The 24,987-nt window shown below is 35.0% G+C and overlaps 1 protein-coding gene across 5 annotated transcripts in view; it reads right to left on the reverse strand.

The window, feature by feature from the left end:
- The window catches only part of LOC115222505 (calponin homology domain-containing protein DDB_G0272472), a 281,038-nt gene that overhangs the window by 63,691 nt on the left and 192,360 nt on the right, over positions 1–24,987 (reverse strand). For 4 of the 5 annotated variants that reach the window (XM_029792736.2, XM_036511597.1, XM_036511595.1 and 1 more), the window contains one exon: positions 21,723–21,827. The exons of the other annotated variant lie outside the window; for it this stretch is intronic. In XM_029792736.2, the coding sequence (XP_029648596.2) occupies positions 21,723–21,827 (105 nt within the window). The remainder of the gene's footprint in view (positions 1–21,722; positions 21,828–24,987) is intronic. 5 annotated transcript variants of the gene reach the window in all.

Below are 24,987 nucleotides of genomic sequence, written 5' to 3' on the forward strand. Positions count from 1 at the left end.
ATGTAAGTAAGCCAGACAAAATGCTTGGCAGCATTTCATCTGCATTTACATTCTTAGATCAAATTCCACTGAGGTTGATTTTGTTTTCAATTCTTTCAGGGTCAATGAAGTATATACCAGTTAAGTATTGGGGAGTCAATGTAATCGACAAGTCCTTTTCTCAAAATTTCAGGCTTAATGCCTATAACAGAAAGGATTTTTTTTAATGGTTCAGGCAGTGAGCTAGCAGAATTGTACACTAACTGGACAAAATGTTCAGGGGCAATTCATCTATCTTTATGTTCTGAGTTCAAATTTTGCTGAGGTTGACTTTGCCTTTTGAGTTGATAAAATGGGTACCAGATGAATTTGGGAGAAGAAGGTGTAACTGACTACTCCACCCCTCACAAATGATGGCTCTATGCCAAAATTAGAAAGGATTATTATTACAATTAAGGCGGCAAGTTGGTAGAATCGTTAGTAGGCTGGATGAAATGATTAGTGGCATTTTGCCCATTTTCTATGATCTGAGTTCTAATTCTGCCGAGACTGACTTTGCATTTTATTCTTTCAGGATGACCAACTAAGTACCAGTTAGGTACTGCGGTCGATGTAATCACTTAGTCCTTTCCCTCAAAATTTCAGACCTTGTGCCTAAATCAGAAACCACCATAATTTTATGTCTGCTTTCCATGCTGGCATGGTTTGGACAGGTTGTCAAAGATTAAGCTCTTTCCTGCCAGAAGCTACCGCTTTCACAGACAGGTGCCTGTGTTATTTTCATTTGTTTCCTATACCATCTGCTTTACAAAATCTACTGTATACATTTTATCATGATGCTAACATCAAAAGGTTTATGTGATCAACCTTCACCCGTTTGGTCCAAGTCATCTTTAATCTTCTAACTGGTTCCACTAACTTGGAACATTCAGTACTTTCCCATGCAGCAACCATCGTCCATATGGATCACATAACCATATCAAGCAGCCTTCTCTGTTATACACACATTCATAGTATATATATCATCACACACACACAATATATATTTATATACACTCACAACACACACAGACGTGTATGTGTGTGTGTGCATGTTTGTGTGAGTTTACAAGTGCGTGTGTGTGGATGTTTGAGTTTTTGCATTCATAACAGTGGTGGGAAATTTGAAAAAGAGGAAAAAAAGGGGATTTTGCTAGAGTCAACAAAAATAACAGACATGAAACAAATGAGAAATATGGAAACAGTCCAAGCAAAGTTCTACAGCTGCAATATATTCTAATGGAAATATTAATCCCTTTGGGAGTTTATTTTATAAATGAAGTCTAATTGGGAAAACATTTAAAATAATATTTTCATATTTAATTTGGGAGGTTACATGTTGGTTACCATTTGTGAAGAGGATGGGAGAGAGAGAGAGAGAGAGAGCTATGAAGAAATATAAATCATGCAGAGGCTTAGGAGTGGCTGTGGGGTAAGTAGCTTGCAAACGAATCACATGGTTCGGGTTCAGTCCCACTCCAAGGCACCTTGAGCAAGTTTCTACTATAGCCTCAGGCTGACCAAAGCCTTGTGAGTGATTTGGAAGACAGAAACTGAAAGATGCCCGTCATACATATATAAATATATATATATATATATATATATATATATATATATATATATATATGTTGTGTGTGTGGTCTGTGTTTGTCCCTTCTAACATCGCTTGACAACTGATGCTGGTGCGTTACGTCCCCGTAATTAGTGGTTCGGCAAAAGAGACCGATAGAATAAGTACTAGGCTTACAAAGAATAAGTCCTGGGGATCGATTTGGTCGACTAAAGGCGGTGCTCCAGCATAGCCACAGTCAAATAACTGAAACAAGTAAAAGAGATATCTGTGTGTGTGCATGAATGAATGTATACATATGCAGCAATGTGGCTTCAGGTACAGTTCCACTGTGCTGCACCTTGGGCCAGTGTCTTTTACTGTAGTCCTCCAAACTGATCAATGCCTTGTGAGAGAATTTGGCAGAGAGAAACTGTGTGGAAGCCCTCCCTTTCCTTTCAAGTGTTATATTAATAAAACCTTTGTTAAAATCTGTCAAATGTCTCAAGATAAGTAATGAGGAATCAATATCAAGGCACCTTACCATATTCTTCACCCCTCACTCTCTTTAAATATATATACGTGTTTGTATGTGTCTGTGTGTACACACACACACACACACATATGCATGACGTTCTGAGTTCAAATTCCGCCGAGGTTGACTTTGCCTTTCATCCTTTCGGGGTCGATAAATAAAGTACCAGTTATGCACTGGGGTCGATGTAATCAGCTTAATCCCTTTGTCTGTCCTTGTTTGTCCCCTCTATGTTTAGCCCCTTGTGGGCAATAAAGAAATATATTTTTTTCTCATTTTAGGTCATTCTTAATATAAATGTGTGCATGTGTCTGTCCCCATCACCTGACCACCATCACAAATTGACAGAAGATTGTATTTTACATTCCCATATAGAGACCAATAGAGTAAGTGCTAAACTTTAAAAAATAATACTGGGGTCAATTTATTAGACCAACCTCTTCAAAGTGGTGTCCTAGCATAGCTGAAACAAGCTCAATGACTGAAACAATATATATATATATATATATATATATTATTATTATTATTATTATTATTATTATTATTATTATTATTACAGACAGTGTTGGAAATGCTGAAGTATTGAACCTGAGACATTAGGTATAAATTTTTTCAAATTAAAGATGAGAAATCAAACAAGTTCAACAATTGAAAACCTTACAATATAAACCAACAGGTGTTGGTGTGTTTACATCCTTATAACATAGTGGTTCAGCAAAAGAGAATGATCAAACAGGTGCTAGGCTTAACAAAAAATAAGCACCAGGCTCAATTCATTTGACTAGGAATTTTTCAAGACAGTGCCCCAGCATGACCACAGTCTAATGAGTAAAACAAGTAAGAGGTAAAGCAAAATTTTGTCATGAGCCCTTAAAATACTACTATGGATCTCCAATTTACTATCTTATTTGCATGGACCCTCAAAAATCTTATGAACCTCAAGAGTCATATAGATCCTGGTTGAGACCATTGTCATAGATAAATACTTCCCCTGAAACTGTCTCACTAGATGAGATACCTTTGGCATCAATAGTAACTTTCCTTGGCGCAGAGCCAAACTGTTTTCCATGGAAACTTAATTTCTTTCATATTCATTTATGCCAATAACTCTTTCCATGCCCTCATTTAACAATGTGATGCTTCAGTATATGCCCTCCCAAATACACTACTTTTATTTACCTTCATGTCAGTTGCTGCTTCTGCTACTACTACTAGGAGCACTCCGTCGGTTACGACGACGAGGGTCCCAGCTGATACGATCAACGGAACAGCCTGCTCGTGAAATTGACATGCAAGTGACTGAGCAATCCACAGACACATGTACCCTTAACGTAGTTCTGAGGGAGATTCAGCGTGACACAGAGTGTGACAAGGCCGGCCCTTTGAAATACAGGTACAACTCATTTTTGCCAGCTGAGTGGACTGGAGCAACTACTACACCAGTAATAGGGTTATAACAGGTTTTGTTTACTGGGACTGATCTGTGTGATGTGTGTGTGAGAGAGAGAGAGAGAGAGGAGAGAGAGGAGAGAGAGAGGAGAGAGAGAGAGGAGAGAGAGAGAGAGAGAGAGAGAGAGAGAGAGAGAGTGTTCAACTCCACAAGACATACTAGCAACAGCTATGCTTGTAGAATCAACTGCATTTATTCCTTCATATTCTCTGTATATGGGTATGTACACAAATGTATATAAATATATATATATATATAATACAAATAAGAAAATGGAGAAACAAATTTAGTTTGTCCATCATCTTTCGGATATTAGAATGTTGAATTATAACAGTATATTGGATAAATACTATCCCTCAGTGGGTTACACCCATAACCCCTAACTTATTTTGTGTTATATATACGTTTTTTTATTTTGGAAGAGTGGCTCTCAAATCACACATAAATCTATAAATAAGGGTGTGTAAATATTGGTTGAAAAACCCAATATTTACATGCTATCGTTTATAGCATTGTCATCATTGTTTAATGAGATTAGAAACCAGTCAGATCAGTTCCAATGTTTCTGTTCACACAGAAATCAAACTACAGTCAGCATGGAAAGCAGACGTTAAACGATGATGATGATGAGCTTTAAGAATTATTTCATATTCTCTGAAAAGTTTATAAATTCTTATGATGTCAATAATGTGTATGCATGTGTGTTTGTGTTACTGTCTCTTGACCTTCACATTATGTGCTAGTTGTAAAATGAATGCTCCTGTTTTTGCAAGAAGTGCTGGTTGTAACCCAATCTTCCACAAAAACATGTCTGGTCATAGGGAAATATTACCTTACTAGGAAAGAGGTGAAAGTTAGTGATAAAAAAGGAATCTGGCCATAGAAAGTCCACTTCAATAAATTCCATCCACTTAATTTGAACATGGAGATGTGAGCGTTTAAACGACAAAATGACAATGATTTATATAGAGAGAGATAGAGAGATAGATAGATAGATAAATATGTACATAATAAATTAAAGGCTTTATAGGTTTAATAGCCACTCTACACCAGTCCTACTCAAAGTGGTGGTCTGCGAACTGGTGCTGGTCCGTGAGCCATCAGCTGCCAATACACAGCAAGTTTCCAGAAAAGATAGAAACATTATAAAATGCTTATGTAATATTGTATTATTTGTTTACAAAATAAATATAAGATGAAAAAAAGTTGCCAACTTTTATTATATTCATTATATTGTGTTTCCAGTATAAATTAATATTACTAGTCCTTGGCACATTGGAAAACAAAATTGCCAGTATGCTCCATCAGATAGTTTGAGAAGCATTGCTCTACACAGTATTTTTGGATTATGTGAAATGCAAGTTAGACCTTTTTTTAATAAGTGTAATTTAGCCATGAATAAAAAAAAAATAAGCACTGTAGTATTATCTCTATGTGGACAAAAACATTGGAACTGAGCTGACTGGTTTTTAATCTCATTAGACTTTCATAACTGTAATGCAAAATAGACAGACTTGAGATGTACCAGAGTTTGTATACATCATAAACAAGAACACTCACAGAGTGCAAACCTCTGCCAAGGCAACACCAATGTCCTCTCAATGATTTGCCAGAGATGAATTTTAAAATAAGAATATCTGAAATAAACTCGACTGCCCTCAAAAAAAAAAAAAAAAAATCCAGAATCCTTTTCCGGTACCGGATCAATCCTAAATTCTAATCAGTTTGTGCCAGTCATGAGCCCATAGATCTCTGAAAGTTTCATCTGAATCCATTCAGCGGTTCTCAAGATATCTCGTCCACAGCCAAACGAACAAACACAACTGAAAACAATACCTCCACCTTCACTAAGGCGGAGGTAATAACTATAAACTACCAATCTGCTTGTTAACAGAAGATGTATAATCTTTCTCTGATAAAGGTTTAAGAAGACTGGAAACTAGTGAACTTGATTCCGGTTTCTGTTTCTGTATCTGGAAGGCTAAAATTGTTTGTTTATTTAAAATTTGTATACCCTGTGTGACATTTCAAACATTATAAATGTATATATTTACTATATTAAGTATTTGTGTAAAGTTTTGTCTCATTACCAACCCATCTCCTGACCTCAAGACCACTTCTTTCCCAGCTGGTTGCCTCACCTCCTCTTTCTCTCTCATACATGTTCTATTCCATAATTTCTACCAGATGTCTTATATTTTATTAAATAAATAAATAAATAAATAAATAAATAAATTAGCTACAGGAGTCAGGAATAGCAGAAAGGAGGAATGAATAAATAAGGTGAAAAGAAAAAAGAGAAAAGAGAGAATGAAAGAAGAAGGAAACAAAGGAAGAGAATCAAGGACAAAGATGCATGGAAATGTAAAAGAGGAAAGAATTTATTTAGATTATTTCCTCCAAGACTGTGTTAGCCTTTGGATAGAATGAAGCTCTACCACTACCACAACTTGGTGAGGAAGATTTTTTTGGCTTTTACATATAAACATTAAGATTGAATTAAGAAAGTGAATCGTTGTCGTTGCTGATGGCGGCGGCGGCGACAGGAATGGATATGTACAAGGTAGAATGGAACCCAGCTGTAAGCCTTTGCAGAAATTATATATTTTCTTATCCTTCTCCTCCTGCCTGGTTGGTACCAGTTTGTTGCTGCTGGGAGGAAGGGTAATGGCAAATAGATGTGATGATATGACGTTATATATTTATCTTAATAACTGATTCTTTGCAACTTCACACACACACACAGAGTTCTTGGATAAGTGCTGACTACTTGCTGGTTTCCTCCCATTATCTCCAAGAGTTTATCTAAAAAGAATTTTAATCAGTCAACTGGAAACTATAATCAAATTATAGATAACCTTGTGTGTGTATACATAATTGTATGTCTGGGCATGTATGCATAAAGGATTGTGTGTGTGTGTGTGTAATTACAGGTATTGGTATATGTATACATAACTGTGTGTAGAGATGTGCGTGTATGTACATAATTGTGTGTATAGATGCATTTATGTGAATGCATAATTGTCTGCATAGATTGTGTATGTGTGCACATACATAATTATAGAATCAAGTGTGTGCATGTGTGTATACATGAGGGCATGTGTGTATACATGAGGGCATATTAAACTATGAATGTATGTGTATGCATGTATATGACTGTCTATAGATGTATTAGTGGAAGTATCAAACTACTGCAAATGACAGTCATGGTACATATATATGTGTGTGTGTTTGTGTATATATGTGTGCACATGCACATGTGTATATATATACATATGCACATACTGTTTATAGATGTATGAATGCAAGTATAGAAAATTGTGTGAACAAGGTGTGTATATGTCTGAGTGTGTGTGTGTATATATATATATATATATACATACACGCACACATTTATATACACACACACCACACTCATTATAGATGTATGAATGTAACTATAGAAAATTGAGTGAACAAGGGGTGTGTGTGTGTGCGCACGCACATGTGTATGAATATTTCTGTATGTCAGTATGTTTGTGTATGCATGTCTATGTATATGAGTATGTCTATGCAGGTGAGTGTGCTCATACATCTGTGTATGTGTCTTTGTGTATATGTCTGAGCATGCGTATGTGTGTGTCAGTATGATGAAAGACCCAATTACCACAGAATAAATAGTGCAAGTTCGGCCTAAACCATTCATCAGAATAAAATGGTAAAATAAATATTTGATATAGATAAGGAAACCCGATTTAGAGTTTATTCTTCAATGGTTCCCACCATTTGAATAAAGCCACACTGGAATAACAGCATTTGCTAAGGTGAGCATAAACTAACCTGCAGTGATTATTTTCATTGACCTTGGAAGTATGTCAAAAACATTGGATTTGGGTGGGATTTGAACACAGAAATTAGAACATAAAATGATAGTAACAAATACCATAAGGCATTTTACTGATTCTGCCATTTACCTACAACATATAAAACGGCAAAATGGAACTGGGGGCTGGGGTGGGGCTCTAGGTGGTGGCTTGATTTTCAAGAACTAGTAAACAAATCTTGCTAAAACTTCATTGTAGCATCTTAAAATGGTTAAATATTGGTTTTGGGTTCAGTCCCACTTCTTGGCACCTTCTACTATAGCCTCTAAAATCTTGTGGGTGAATTTGTTAGATGGGAACTGAAAGAAGTCCATTTTGTTAGTAAAGAACCATCCGAAGGTGGCCGTTGCCAGCGCCGCCCTGACTGGCCTCCGTGCCAGTGGCACGTAAAAAAGCACCAACCGATCGTGGTCGCTGCCAGCCTCACCTGGCACGTAAAAAGTATCCACTACATTCACGGAGTGGTTGGCGTTAGGAAGGGCATCCAGCTGTAGAAACACTGCCAGATCAGACTGGACTGGTGCAGCCTCCTGGTTTCCCAGACCCCAGTCGAACCATCCAACCCATGCTAGCATGGAAAGCGGATGTTAAATGATGATGATGATGTATGTGCACACACACACACATCACATACATAATGGATAACTCAGTTATGGATATAATATTGTTATAAAAAAGGATGGTTATGTTAGGGATGTCAGTTGGATTATAAAGATCCATCACAGAGAGTGAATAGCATTTGACCATCAAATATGGAAATATCCAATTTTCGGATCTTGGATTTTACTGAGTTGCTTGAACAACTACTGACACATTGTGGTACCATTTAACTCTTGTGTGGACTGAGACTGCTACTACTATTATAATAACAGCAGCAGTAGCAGCAACTATGCATTATACAGCATCTCTACTTGCAGGGAGTATGGAAAAGAACTGAGCACCAGGAGATGGGCCGAAACACGTCATATGTAGGTTCGCCAAAACAAAATTATAACGCCTACAGCAAGAGGTGCCCATCATTGCCACAGCTGTACAAAATAATTTAAGGTCCAGTAGCAGAACTGAAAAGCAAAAGCCATATCCCTGCTGCTCATATTTTAATCCCTCCTCTTCCTCCTCACTATCACCACTGCCTCCTCTCCTGTATACATCTGTCAATAATTTTGACGGCTGTTCACTTTAACTTCATTATATACACATTAGCAAGAAGTTGGGTAGGGATATAGGCAGGGGTGGTTAATTAATACTGTTTAGTTGTTGTAGATTACCCGCAACAAGTACACATCATTTTCTCCCCCACTCCATTGCATATGACTAGGATGTAGTAACATTACGCACATCTTACATACATTAACTCATTGTTCTTCTATATAACATAAAATAATAAATAAATAAACAGGACTGCATTTTCTTTTCCCCACAAGGCAGAAAATACAATACAACATTACAGAGATGAAGAACCAATTTATACCACACACAAACAATCATGCTTTATATATGTATACACACACATAAGGTGCAGGCTTGGCTGTTGGTGGGTTAAGCAGTATTCTCAACCACGTGGTTTCAGGTTCGATTCCACAGCGTGACATCTTGGGCAAGTGTCTTTTGCTATAATCCTAGGTTGACCAAAGCCTTAAGAAGGATTTTGGTAGACAAGAACTGAAAGTTTCCATCTAGCAGAGATGCTGTTTCCACCACTACCACCATCACTATAATCATCATCATTTAATATCTGCTTTCCATGCTGTCATGGGTTGGATTCTTTGATAGGAGCTGGCAAGCCAGAAGACTGCATCAAAGTCAGCTGTCTGCTTTGGCATGGTTTCTGCAGCTGGATACCCTTCCTAATGCCGACTACTTTATGGAATGTACTGGGTGGTTTTTATGAGGCACCAGCACTAGTGAGGCCACCAAGTATCTTGCCAGACAAGTCCCCACCTCAACTGAGAGAGGGAGAAGTATTAAGGGAGGTGACTTTGTGCCAGGTGATGAGAGGTTAAATTATGACAGATGGACAGAAACAGGTGTCTTGTAGAAGAGGAGATACAGAGTGACCCTGGATGGAAAAGAGGGGGAAGATGGTGGGGAAGTTGTGTCAAGGCATACTCTCAAGTAACAGAAGGATTACATATAAGGGAAGGGACACAGAGGATTGGATAAAGTGAGCAAGCAGGTAAGTTCACGAAAGTGGGAGACAGAATGGGGAGGAATGCAGTGAGTGAAGACAGGTAGAGGGAGTGGATGTTAGGAAGCCATATTGTGTGAGTGTGTGTGTGATTTGTGAAGGACAGATTGTGTGCAGGTTAGATCGCAAGATTTGAAGGGAGAGGGGAAGGAAATGTAGTGAGTGGTGAGCATAAGGGGAGGGGAATTGTGGAGGAGAGATTTTACAGGGACATTATGTGTCAGGTGGGTGGTTGGGTGGGGAGGCAGGGCAGAGGCATAAATGACTTGCCTTTTAGGGTCTCACTTTTACTTAGGTGAATGTATCTTCTCAAACACAGCAAATCAAGAATCAACTTGCTCCTTCGTCATACCTTCTGTAAGAATCTACACCTGAAGGTCATACATGCACAAACGTGTGTGTGTGTGTGTGTGTGTGTGAGAGAGAGCATATGTGAGTGCGTCTCTTTGCCGTGACATCACGTGATAGTTGTAAGTAAATGTCAATGTCATACAAATAGTGGTCATCATTTTCAATCTTCCGTGAAAACATGTCTGGCCATGGGGAAATATTACCTTTACTTGGAAATAAGAGAGAATTTTCAACAAGAAGGGCATGTGCCTCAACAAATTCTTGCTGACCTTTATGAGCAAGGAGAAGTGGTTGTTATGGTGACTATGATATACATACAAACATATATATATATATCACCGTATATACATACAAACACACACACATGGCGTCATTTGAAGGCTAAAACAATGTAAAGCGCATTGTGACCAGTGATGTGTAGCAACATCTGATAGCCTGGTCGGTCACGTGATATATATATATATATATACACATGCATATATACATTCATACATATCTACACACAGATACATACAAACACAGATATATACATACACACAGATATATACATACACACAGATAATACATACACAAAGATATATATATATATATATATATATATATATATATATATATATATACTTTATTTAAAGCAGCAGAAATTCAACAAACCTGTTACTCGGAGGTTTCCCGTTGCTGTTCATCGGACAGTTTTTGCTAGCAATTTCTTGAATTTGTTGAATTTTCTGCTGCTTTAAATAAACCATATTACTCTACCACTGGTATTTGAGTACTCTTTTTTTCCACCTTGTTTCACATTTATGTGTTTACTCTGGTATATATATATATATATATATATATGCACAGATATATATATGCACAGGTATATATGCATATAGGTTTGGTGATGTAAAAAGCAAGTATCATTGCACGAAACTCTTGGCCCTTGAGTCACTCAGTAACTTCAACTGCTTATTGATAAACACACATATCTACACTTACATGTATGTATGTATATATGTATGTATCAACAAATATACATACATATACAAACATACAAAGACACCATTAACCTAATCATACATAATAGTACTTCCAACCTTACTCTAGTGACACATAGATATAAGTGGTATATTATAAATCTACCAAATTAGATTATTTTATAACATAGCAAACAGTAGGAACCAACCTTACTATAGACAATAGTAGGCACTACCAAAATAACAGAAACCTACGTAATACTAGTATATATTGTGGTATTATCAAAATTCCCAAGACATAGATAACAACAGCACTACTAACCTTACTGAGACATAAATAACAGCAGAATATTACGATATTTATTCTAAGTTTAGATATTTCTTTCTTCACATAAGGCCTTAAGCCCTTATGTAAAGTCTTGTTTTAAATTTAGAAATAGATGCTACACAAAAGAGCAATGTAATATATGAAAGCTAAGAAACAAATGCAATCTGTTTTTGCCGCAACAGCTACGGCCTGTATATAAGGAAGATAGCCAGATATATCAAGTACCAAAGATGGTTATTAATAGCTTTGGAGAGACAAGTATAAAAACTATGAGAGAATTTATATTTATAAACACTAATATATGAAAGCATTTTTAATCGGTTGCTACAAATTTGTGTCTTGTAGTTATACTCTAGTACCAATATTTTATTTATTATATATTTTACCTCACCTTTCTTTTTTTAATATTAAATAGAATTTGGTAAAAATAAATTTCAGAGATGTACATATCTGGCAAGTGACATGATCTAATGTCAGAATTAATTTTTATCCCTTTAATACATACTAAATGATATATTTTGAGACCAACTTGTATGAAGGAATTCTTTGACACTTTTTTGAAAAATTACAATATTATTCTATATTACAGTTCTATTTTTAAGAGATGAGGAATTATGTACATTATTTACGTTTGACAGATATTTGTCCTCATCTTGTTTGTTGTTAACACAACGTTTTGGCTGATATACCCTCCAACCTTCATCTGGTGTCTTGGGGAAATTCTGGACCTGGGTTCTCATTCCTAAGGTATTTTTCGATGTTGTTATTATTATTATTATTATTATTATTATTATTATTATTCAGGTCACTGCTTGGAATCAAACTCAGAATCTTGCCTGGGCATATGGCATAGTGGTTAAGAGTGCGGGTACTAACTCCAAGATTCCGAGTTCGATTCCAAGCAGTGACCTGAACAATAATAATAATTACAACAACAACAACAACAATAATAATAATAATTATAATAGTAATAACATCGAAAAATACCTTAGCAATGAGAACCCAGGTTCGAAATTTCCCCAAGACACCTGAAGAAGGCTGGAGGGTATATCAGCCGAAACGTGTTAATAACAAACAAGATGAGGACAAATATCCGTCGAATGTAAATAATGTAAATAATATTATTCTATATTGTTGTTATTGCCAAGTACTGATTGATGAGATCTGAGACATTCCAACCATGATTCTCATGCCTTTTTTTTTTTACTTGACAGTATGTATATATGATCAATGAACAAGCAATAAAAAAAATACAAATAAAAAATGAAGAGGAAAAAAAAAACTGACATGAGGATATTTGACACTTAGTGAAAAGAGAGAGTTTCTAACTTTTCGAGTAAAGCTCTTTGTTAGAAAGGAGAAAGGGAAAAAGTCCAAAGAAGAAGGATAATCACCAATGGTCGATGTGCGGTTACTGTCCTGTTTTTTAGTATGTTTTAATCAAAACCATACCTTATTTTACATGTTTTAGTCATTGGACTGCAGCCATGCTGGGGCACTGCCTTGAAGGGTTTTAATTAGAAAAATCAGGTCCACCACTTACTTATTAAGTCAAGTGCTTATTCTATTAGTCTCTTTTTGCTGAAATGTTAAGTTACAGGGACATAAACATAGCAACAGTGGTTGTCAAGTGGTGGTGGTCAAAGAGAAACATATACACACATGGTAGGCTTCCACGCAGTTTCTCTTTTCTGAAATTCCCTCACAAATCATTGGTCAGCCTGGAGGCTATAGTAGAACTTGCCTAAAGTGCTACACATTGGGACTGAATCTGAAACTAATTTAATTGCAAAGTGATCATCTTAACCACCATTCATACCTGAGCCGTGCTTATTTTTTTCTTTCTTCTGTAAGATAACAGTGTGTGATGTCATGGAAGTTTGGCTGCTGTTTCCAGCAAATTGTATAGCTATACAGGGGCTCTGTCATAATTTTTTTTCTCATACTGTGGTACTGTTAGTTAATTATATTTTGGTTCTAGATTATAATTTGATCTCAGTTTTTCAGAGATGTCTGAGAATAAATTAAATTGAGTAAATGCTAGAAAAAAGATTAAAATACTTCTATTTCAGTGAAGTTTATATTTCAGACAACAACCCAAAAGACAAATATGGTTACTAAGAGGGTGGAAGATTATGAAACTGGTTCTTAGATACATCACACCTGCTATAATATCAAAGAAAGATAGGTGAATTAGGTAAGAAATTAATGTATTAATAACAAAATATCATTAGAAGTATGCAAATGAAGAGATAAAAGGGTTTAACTTATCTTAGTGAAATATGCAAAATATGATAAACTGGCAGTAAATAGTGAAAATCTGCAACTATGGAGGAATCAGTTTTGATAGGTCTCCAGCAGATGGATTCTTCAAGATTATCGCCCCCATAGGGATTATCATGTTTTGGCCTTCAAATAGTGTCTTTTAAGTTTTCCAATTAAGAATATGGTTATATATTCTACTGGCATTTATGGCACTATTCCAGTGAGTTTTATAAAATACTTAAGTTAACTCTGCTCTAACTTTGGTAAAGTAACAAACACATTCACTGAAAAGTACTAAAGAACATTTTCTTAGCACGATAAGATGTCTCCTGTTTTCATGTTGAAAACACTAAAATTGGTAAAACAATACTAAATGCTAAAAAAAACTAACAATAAAAATAAAATTTCATTAAAAGAAACTAATGAACCATGTGAATCAATATAATTAAAGTTATCGAAAATATCAAAATGAATAAAGAATTGGCCAAAAATCCACTTGGAAATATTAGAAGAAAGTATTTAAAAAAGTCTACAGTTAGGTATTGGTGCATAAATACATAACTGTAGTGATTAAATAAATTATTATGGAAAAAAAAAAGTAATATTGTAAAGTGGGTTGTTGCTTTGTAGACGATTCCCCAAATTTCAAGAATTTAAAGAGAATAAAGTTATAAATCAAACAGAAAAATATTTCTTTTTGTATTTGGTTTGTATTTTGTATTTGGTGCCTGTGTTTATTATTGATATAATGATCGTCCCATGATACAAGAAAAATAATTTCAATATCATAATATTAAACATTGTTTAGAATACCGAAATTTGGTAACCTGAGTAGCTGCCCCCACTACAAAAAAAAAAACCCCCTGAAGAAATTCATGATGGATGGTGGTCCCTGTTCGTATAAACATGTTTAGTGAAGTTTGCTTATTTTGTTAAATTTAGAAGTTGTTCTTGTGGTGGTGGTGATTAAAGAGCTTCTTGATGTTTTGTGTAAAGTCCTTCGCTAACACAAGTTTACCTCAACATGCAAACATTATTAAATATATACATTCACTAAATCAAAAATATAGTGTCAGTTTATGGAACACACTGGAAGTCAAAATAAATTAAATTTTACAATTTTTCAAATTACTCTACAATGTTTCTACATATGTAAGGAAAGAAAGGAAAATCAGGTTTTAGCATAAAAACAATATTTCAGATACATGGAACATACCTACAGAAGAAGTCTTTTTCGGTAAATAACTTCCAACTTTTAAAATTCTGTGCCCTAAAAGCAGTCTGTAGAGTTTGGTAGAAGCATTCAATACGGAATAAGCCAACGAAGACATGGCATTGAAGAATAAAGTGGACATGGGTAGAATCCAAGATATTAAGGACATAAGTGGGCTCTTTTCTTCAAAGATACACACCATGCACACAGACATGCACACACATGTATGTAAAGAGAGAGAAATACAGAGAAGAAAAGATAAAAGGAAAAACAAAGAGGTTTACTTTCTGTTTTTTTGGTGAAATCTAGAGAAGACAAAGAATAGAAGAGTGAGGAGTTTGGAATTAGTTACAGCTATGAAAGATAAAGAATATTAGTTTGTATAGTTGTGAAATGGAAGATCCCGCCACATGTCTTTGATTCAAAGATTAAAGTTTTCTGAACTATCTAAAGAAACAGAACAGAAGAGGAAAGTACATATAGAAAGAAGATGTCACTTTTGGATTGTCAGGGCCAATGAAGAAAGAAAGAAATCAACTTTTAAATATTCTGGACTATAAGATGAAAATGAGAAGCACTAAATTTCAGGAAGTTAAGGAACTACCAATAAAAGTGGTTACTGTTAGCTGCTTGAGTTTTTTGATAAACAAAATAGCCCTCATAGATGGAACTTCCCCTTTCTCTTGTTTATGTGAACCTTACACTCATATATATATAAAGAAAAAAAAATCAAGTATAAAATTCTTAACATCTATCAATAAGATTTACTTTCTTCCTGCCCTGCTCCCCGTCACCACCATGCAACACTTTGATTTAAAATTAGGAAGGGAAAAAAAAGAGAGAAGGGAAAAAGTGGGTTATCTCTTTCAGAATCTCTGTCTGTAATAGAAGGAAGCCACATTTCAACAATGTTACATGTAAACTGCCATCTACAAGCTGCTACCTTTAAAATTTTTGTTGTTGTCATCATCATCATCATTATTATTATTATTATTATTATTATAATCATCATCATCGTAACTTCTCTCTCTCTCTCCACAAGCTCCAAAAAACTGGTAGATGGCATAGAAAATATGATAGAAGCTGTACATATGGCAACATCCAATTATAAAACTTCCTCTCGAAGTCAGTGGAAACCAGAAGAGATGACAGGTATAAGACATCTTAAAGATTACGATGCTAGTTTGGAAGACAGCATTTAGGTAGTGGTAATGATAGATAGATATAGATAGACAGATAGATAAATAAATAAACAGAAAGAGAGGAGTGAGAAGTTAAAGAGCATGCAACAAATGTTTATAAATATATATTCTCCCTTTAAACTACAACTTAAGATTTTCATAAACTAAGCTTCCAAAATCTGAAAATCTTAAATAAATATAAAATAACATAAAACTTAAATTCTTCTTATTATTATCATTAAAGCAGCGAGCCAGCAGAATCGTTAGCAGGAGCTGCTGTGTGGTAAATAGCTTGCTTACCAACCACATAGTTCCGGGTTCAGTACCACTGTGTGGCACCTTGGGCAAGTGTCTGCTGCTACAGCCTCGGGTCAACCAAAGCCTTGTGAGTGGATTTGGTAGATGGAAACTGAAAGAAGTCCGTCATATATATATATATATATATATATATATATATATATATATATATAATATGTATGTGTGTGTATATGTTTGTCCCTCCCACATCGCTTGACAACCACTGCTGGTGTGTTTAAGGTGATGAGATGACAGAATCAATGTTTGGACAAAAATGTTTACAGCACTTCATCCAGCTCTTTATTTTTCGAGTTCAAATGCTGCCAAGGTTGATTTTGTTTCGCTATCTTCCAGGGTTGATAAAATAGGTGACTGTTGAGCACTGGGGGCTATGTAATCAACTAAACCGCTTCCTCTAAAGTTGCTGGCCTTGCACGAAATAATAATAATAATAATAATCCTTTCTACTTAGGGTACAAGGCCTGAAATTTTGGGGAAGGGGAATAGTTGACTACATTGACTACAGTGCTTCACTGGTACTTAATTTATTAACTCTGCAAGGACACAAAGCCGACCTTGGTAGAATTTGAAATCAGAATGGTAAGACAGATGAAATGCTGGTAAGCATTTTGGCTGTCATGCTAATGATTCTGCCAGCCTGACGCCTTAACAACAACAACAACAACAACAACAACAACATCATCATCATCAATGATTTCAAATTTTGCCTCAAGGGTAACAGTTTTGTGAGAGGAGATGAGTCGATTACATAGACCTCAGTGTTCGACTGGTGCTTATTTTATCGACCCTGAAAGGATGAAAAGCAAACTTGACCTCGGCGGAATTTGAACTCAGAATATGAAGACAGATGAAATGCCACTAAGCATTTTGCCTGGCATGCTAACGATTCTGCCAGTTCACTGCCTTAATAATAATAATTTCTTTTCTGTAGTTTCGGCTCAGAGCTGCGGCCATGCTGATGCACCGCCGTTAATAATAATAATAATAATAATAATAATAATAATAATAATAATCCTTTCTACTATAGGCACAAGACCTGGAATTTCAGGGTGGGGGATAGTCAATTTCACTGGTACTTAATTTATTAACTCCAAAAGGATGTGAAGCAATGTTGGCCTTGCCCAAAGTTTCAAATTTTCCGCCTTTAGTAGGAAGGATTATTATTATTATCATCATTATTATAAAACTTTTACATGCCACTTTAGGTAGCTGAGGATTGTTGTTTTGAAGTTTGGTGACTAACACCCAGATTCTTAGTTAAATTAGAAGAAAATGAACAAGAGGGGGAGAGGAGGGCAGAGAGGAAGAAGAAGCTATGTGGTCAGTTGACCAGTTTAATGTATCACCTACATCCCTCACCTCAATGGATGCCACATAAAAAGTTTCTATGTAGTGACTTGACCTGCTCAGTGTAACAGCAAATGCTCCCACAACAGACTCACAGAGACCACATCTTTTAATTAAAAGAACAGTAAAATACCATGCTTCACATTAAAGACAAAATAATGGCCAAAGCCCAGAGGAGTGGAACCTCTCCTTACTTATTTAGTACAACATATTTGTCTGTCTGTCTATTTGTCTGCCTGCTACCTACCTATCCATCATCTGTCAACATATATCTCTCTGTGTCTGACTGTCTATCTAGCTATCTACCTACATATCTATCTCTATCCACTTACTTTATCATTTCAGTCATTAGACTGTGTCCATGCTGGGTATTTATTTTCATTCTTTAAACCCTGGTACTAATTCTAATGGTCTCTTTTGCTGAACTGGTTGTGAAGCAGTGGCTGGGGACAAGCACAGACACAAAATGAATTAATGAATGAATGTATGATGTATGTATGCATACTTAGATTTCTTCAATATCTTTCTTTAAAGATGATTTGGTGGAAGGGCTCATCAACTACCCAAGCCTTATTAGGAAAAAAAAAAAAAAAAAAAACAAACAACAATAAGAATCTCTTCAAAATTTTACCATGTTTTTTTTCTTTGAAATGTAATCTCACACTGAAAAAGTTAAAATCATATATATATACACTTTATTTAAAAGCAGCAGAAATATAAAAGCTGTTACTCAGAGTTCCACGTTCCCGTTTGTCAGACAGTTTTGTTGATGATTCTTCTAGCTTGTTCTCTTAATAATAATCCTTTTTTTTTTTATAACAAAACTGTCCGACAATCGGGAACTTGGAACTCTGAGTAACAGACTTTGTTATATTTCTGCTGCTTTTAAATAAAGCATATTACTCTGCTTCTGGTATTTGAGTACTCTTTTTTCCACCTTGTTTCACATTTATGTGCTTACTCCGGTATATATATATATATATATATCCATCTTTGTTTCTCTTGCTCATTTTCTTTGCCTTCTAATTTTTGCTTTTATGCCAGTTAGGTGCTGAAAGACTAGGTCACTACATTTTAAATAAATTGATATTAATAATATCATTAATAAAGCAGCACCTAGCTTTGATTATTCGGTATCGTTAGTGCGTAATACAATACACTTCAGTCTGACAAGACTGTTTCTACTGGTGATATGTAAATAATAATAATAATAATAATAATAATGATAAGTGGTTTCAAATTTTGGCACAGCGCCACCCAGTAGTTTTTGAGGGGAGGGGGAAGTTGATTACATCAACCTCAAAACTTGGCAGGTTTTTATTCTATTGACCTTGATAAAAGCAGGAAAGGCAAAGTTGAACTCAGAATATTAAGATGAAAGAAATGTCACTAAGAATTTTGCCCAGCATGCTAATGATTCTGCTAGCTTGTTATCTTAATAATATTCCTTTCTACTAATGGCACAAGGCCTGAAATTTTGGGAAAGGCGGGATAAGAAGGTTATCCAGCTGTAAAAAAATACTTCAATAACATATACTTCCAACCAATTCCAACATTCGAGTTAAAAAAAAATGTAAAGGCAAACACACACGCACATCAATTACATTGACCCCAGTGTGTAACTGGTACTTAGTTAATCGACCCCCAAAAGGATGAAACGAAAAGTTGACCTTGGCAGAACACAGAACATAGTGACTGGCGATCATGTTAATGATCATGCCAGCTCACCATCTTCTTCCTCTTCCTCTTGTTGTTGTTGTTGTTGATGATAATAATAATAATAATAATAATAATAATAATAATAATAATAATTAATATAATAATAATAATAATAATATAATAAATAATAATAATTAATAATAATAATAATAATAATATGTTCCAAATTTTGGCACAGTGATTTCAGAGGAGTGGCAAGTTGATTACATTGACCCCCAGGGTTCAACTGGTATTATTTTAGTGACCCTGCTGAAATTTTAACTCAGAACACAAGGACAGATTAAATGTCACTAAGCATTTTTACTCTTTTACTTGTTTCAGTCATTTGACTGTGGCCATGCAGGAGCATCGCCTTTAGTCGAGCAAATCGACCCCTGGGACTTATTCTTTGGAAGCCTAGTACTTATTCTATCGGTCTCTTTTGCTGAACAGCTAAGTTATGGGGGACGTAAACACACCAGCATTGGTTGTCAAGCGATGTTGGGGGAATAAACACAGGCACACACACATACACATATATATATATATGCATATATACGATGGGCTTCTTTCAGTTTCCATCTACCAAATCCACTCACACAGATTTGGTCAGTCTGAGGCTATAGTAGAAGACACTTGCCCAAGGTGCCACGTAGTGGGACTGAACCCGGAACCATGTGGTTGGTAAGCAAGCTACTTACCACACAGCCATTCCTACGCTTATATTTTGCCCTTGGTGCTACCAATTCTATCAGCTTGCTGCCTTAATAATAACAATAATAATCCTTTATACTATAGGCACAAGGTCTGAAATTTTTGGGGAGGGATATAGTCAATCACACCAACAGTACGTACTGGTGGCTTAATTTTTTGATTCTGAAAGGATGAAAGGTAAAGTCATCTCAGCAGAAATTGAACTCAGAATGTAAAGATAGATGAAATGCTGATGAGTGTTTTGCCTGGCAGCTAATGATTCTGCCATAATAATAATAAAATAATAATAATAATAATAATAATAAAATAATGATAATATTGATAATAATAATAATAATAATAATGATAATGATGATGATGATGATGATTATGATGATGATGGTTTCAAATTTTGGTACAATTCTATCAACTTCGGGGGTGAGGTAAGTTGATTACATTGATCCCAGTACTGAACTTGGACTTATTTTATTGACCCCTCGGCAGAATTTGAACTCAGAATTTAGAGACAGATGAAATTTTGCTAAGCATTTTCCCCAGTGTGCTAACAATTCTACCACCTTAATAAAAATAACAACAACAATAGAAATAGTTTCTGATTTTGGCAAAAAGTCAGCAATTTTCAGAGTGTGGAGTGCAATCAATAAAACTGACCTTGAAGGGTGAAAGGCAAAGCTACCCTTGTTGAGATTTGAACTAAGAGCACAGACAGTGTAAAATACCACAAGGCATTCTAATGACTCAGTAATGTCTATGTGTGTGTATGTATATTTTAGTGTACAAGTGTGTGTGAGTGCATATATGCATGTGGATATGAGTGGTGTATGTGAATGTGTATAAGTGTGTGTGTGTGTGTGAGTGCATATATGTATATAGATGTGTGTGAGAACATATATACATATGTGTGTATGGGTAGTGTGAGTGTATGTGAATACATGTGTGTAAATATGTGTGTTTTATATGTATGTGAATACAAATGTGTGTGAATTTTATATGTATGAATGTCTATGTGAATGTGTTTATATGTATGTGTATTTACGTGAATGTGTGAGTTTGTCTGTGTAATACAGACAAGTAATAATTGTGGGCAGCATGCAAGTTTAGTGTTATATAATGCTAACTACTTGGTGACCTATGACCTGTAACCTCTAACCTAAGGCGTGAAAAGTGCTTCTATGATATTGGATCTCTCTCTCTCTCAAGTAAATGAGCCATTATGATGATTCATGTTTCTATTTGAATATATTAATATTTTCCTACAAATAAAGTACAGAGTTACGTGTAAGGAAAGCACCTGATGACAATGAGTAACAGAAAAAAGAAAAAAAAAAGTAAAACCCCAAACCACCCTAAATCTGAAATTGGAAGTTTAAAAAAAATTATCATGGAATGTGAATAAAATTACAAAAAAAGAAAAGAAAAGAATTATATGATTAAAAAACATTACATAAAAATAACAGAAAATTTCTTTTAAAACAGGGATAATGAAATTGTTAAAACTGAATTAACAAAATTGTTAAAACTGGGATCAAAAAAATATTTAAATGGAATGACAATTTTTTTTTTTAAAGTAGGATTACAAAAACAGGAAACAAATATGAACATATATATATATATGTAAATAAATAAACGAAACCAGGAAAAACAGATGTGATGGAAGGATAAAAAATATAGGAATGGTCAAGCTACTTCAACGGAGCTTGAATTCATAACTAAAGACAGGCAGTCTAACATAGTTAGTAACTTACGCGAGGAATGTTTTAAGGCAGGAGACTTTTTGTCCTTTGTCACATTGTTTGTCACATTAATTTTCCCAGTACTGGGAGTCTTTGAAGATGAGATTTTCTTTGGTGCTGAATAAAAACCATGCAGAAAAAATAAGAAATAAGCTCCAAAAAAAAAAAAAATTTATAAAAAAAAGCATTCTTCACTTGCTATTAATTTTTTCATGCATCTTTGAAGTATTAGAAACACACACATAACACACCCATGACAAACAGAGTCAAAAGATAATCCATTGTAATTGAGGAAGTGTATGAAGGCATCATGTGGTCTAGTGGTTTGACACAGAACTCCCGATCATAAGGTAGTGGGTTTCAATTCCTAAAATAGGTGGCACAGCGTGTCCTTAGGCAATGCACTTCATTTCACACTGCCTCAGCCTACTTGGCTGTAATTAAGTACCAACCAACTGGTAGTGCATCCCCACCCTCTCTCTTTAGCTGTCAATCCTCAATGTTCTGCTGGGGCAAGTGTGATAGGGCTAAGATGCTGTTATGTCTGTTTGTGGTTACATAAGCTCCTAAAACAATTAGTAAATGCATGATACTTGCTATCAAGTCATACTTGCTTGTGAGTGACAGTTATCCCTGCTCTTGTATTTATATATTTCTTGATAATATCTTGCTAATTCCTCTAAACAACGTAGAGTATAAATTAGCAATCATAGTACATGCTTGAACAGGTGCTTCCATTTAGCCATGTTCAATGATTGCTAATTTACCTTTCTATTTCTTGAAGGTCATCAGCATGAAACGATTCAGTAACATTACTTGGCTGTTGTGAAACCATAATATTCTTTTCTACTCTAGGCACAAGGCTTGAAATTTAGGGGGAGGGGGCCAGTTGATTAGATCGACTCCAGTGCACAACTGGGATTTAATTTATCAATCCCGAAAGGATGAAAGGCAAAGTTGACCGTGGCGGAATTTGAACTCAGAACGTAAAGACAGTTGAAATACTGCTAAGCATTTCGCCTGGCATGGTAACGTTTCTGCCAGCTCCACCTTTGAAACCATAATATTATATAAATAATGATAATGCACCTATTCTATTAATATGAGACTGCTTTTTCTGACGTGCAAACACTTATTGAACAACTATATGCATATATATGTATGTGTGTGTGTGTGTGTGTTTGCCTTTATGTTTTTTTTTTTCTCACAAATGCTGGAATTGGTTGGATGTGTATGTTATTGAGGTATTATTTTACAGCTGGATAACCTTCTTATCACTGATCATTGTATGTTCTTCAAACAAGGGATAAATTATTCCATACACTTTGAAGGTACAGAGTGAACGGGCATTTCGCAGACAAGAGAAGTAACAACAGCAACACTGCACAAAGAGAGCAATTTTTATGGATGCAAACACATATGTGACGGGTTTCTTTTAGGTGTCATGCAGTGGATGGGAAGCTGTCTGAAGATGTCTGCATTGATACCACATGAGCAGTGGTGATATGGGTTTATGTCCTGCATGGACAAAAGACCAATAGCTCAGCAGGTTTGATGCATGAATTCCAAAGAAGTGTCTCTGACCACAAAGTCCTGACTCAAAAAGTCTTGTATGACACAAGCCAACAGACATAAAAACAATTATGGTGATGACGATGACGGCATAGTATCAATATTTCAGTCTTCTGACAATATCTGTTCTCTCTAGTTGTACCAAGCAACATTGATGCAAGAAATCTTTGGGTTCTTTGGACCCTACACCAAAGAATTTTATCTTGATAAATGCCTCTGTCATCAAGAAACAAGCTCTGTAACATACACACACAAATACAATGTATGTGGGCATGAGTGTGTGTACATGTCTGTGTGAATGTATAATTATTTTATGCTTTTCCTTGTCTATTGAAAACATTTGTGCAATTAAGAAAATTAAATATTTTACAGCATTTTCTTGTTAGATTTTATTGCAGGGAATCTATTCTTTGTTGCCATTGTTGTTGTTCAACCCTAGGTCAACTCTGATTCAGCAGACTACTCATTAAAGGCAATCCAGCCATGGGACTACACCATCTAAAGTGTCTTTACCTCGTTTTTCTTTTCTTTTTGATGGCCGTGTATAACATGAGGGGGCAGATGTAGAGACCACATAAGCCTGCCTCTGCTGTTGAAATAAATGTATTTATTATGCTTCCTTATCTTTGCAATAATGGTGGTTTCAACATAACTTCAAAGATTATAATCTCTAACTGTTCCTTTCTATTATTATTCTACTTGGAAAATATTTTTGATGAGTCACATAACTTTCAAGAAAACCCAAGATATTCAAAAGACAGTAGTTATATATATATATATAATCACCTTCCATTTGCTTTTACCCCGTCCCAACTGAAATACATTGAAATGTTTTTTTTATTTTTTATTGTATCTGATCCCCAAAGATAATGGATTCATTGTTTCATTAAAATCTGATGATTCAATATGAAGAAAACTATTTTTGAGATTAAGCTTGCAACTTGAATAAATATTTGCATAGCAATGCTGTTTTTATACAATTTAGCACTTTTTTTTTGCTTCTAGATAGTAGCCTTAATTTTTTTGTTGCTGTTGTTTCATTAAAAATACCAACAAATTACACAACAAATTAATACTGTTTATGTCATAAGAATTTAGAAAATTTGAGGCTGAACTTGAAGTAGATAAAGCTATAAATAATAGCATGTAAACATTGAGAGAAAAAAAAAACTTGTTGGGTTGAAAAAGTTAAAGGTTTGAATCACAATGGCAGACTGATTTTTTCTACCCAAAAGGTTTTTTTAACCTAATATCTATGCAGTTTTTATAATCTTATCTTCTTTGAGCTTAACAATCTAATATTTTTGTTGTTGTTATTTCATTAAAAATACCACCTAATTACACAAGTTGTATAAATTACATAAACAATCTAATATTAGTTTTGTTGTTATTGTTTAACTAAAAATACCAGCTAATGAAACTATAATAATTACATAACAATCAATTTAATATCAGTTAAAATATTTTTAATGGTGAACCTTGAAATGAATAAGACCAAAAATAAAAGCCTTTGACTTTTTCCTTCCAAAGGTTTTTTTTAGCCCAATATTCTATACATTATTTATAACTTCCACCGTTAATGTTAATGATTTACTTTTATACCTCTTGAAGTTACTAAATTCTTACAATATGAAATCTAATGTTGTTACTGTTTTACTAAGCACCCCTAATAAAATGACCCCCATAAATATCTGATTATCAGATA

Source organism: Octopus sinensis, linkage group LG20 (assembly GCF_006345805.1).
Source record: "Octopus sinensis linkage group LG20, ASM634580v1, whole genome shotgun sequence".
NCBI classification, from domain to species: domain Eukaryota; kingdom Metazoa; phylum Mollusca; class Cephalopoda; order Octopoda; family Octopodidae; genus Octopus; species Octopus sinensis.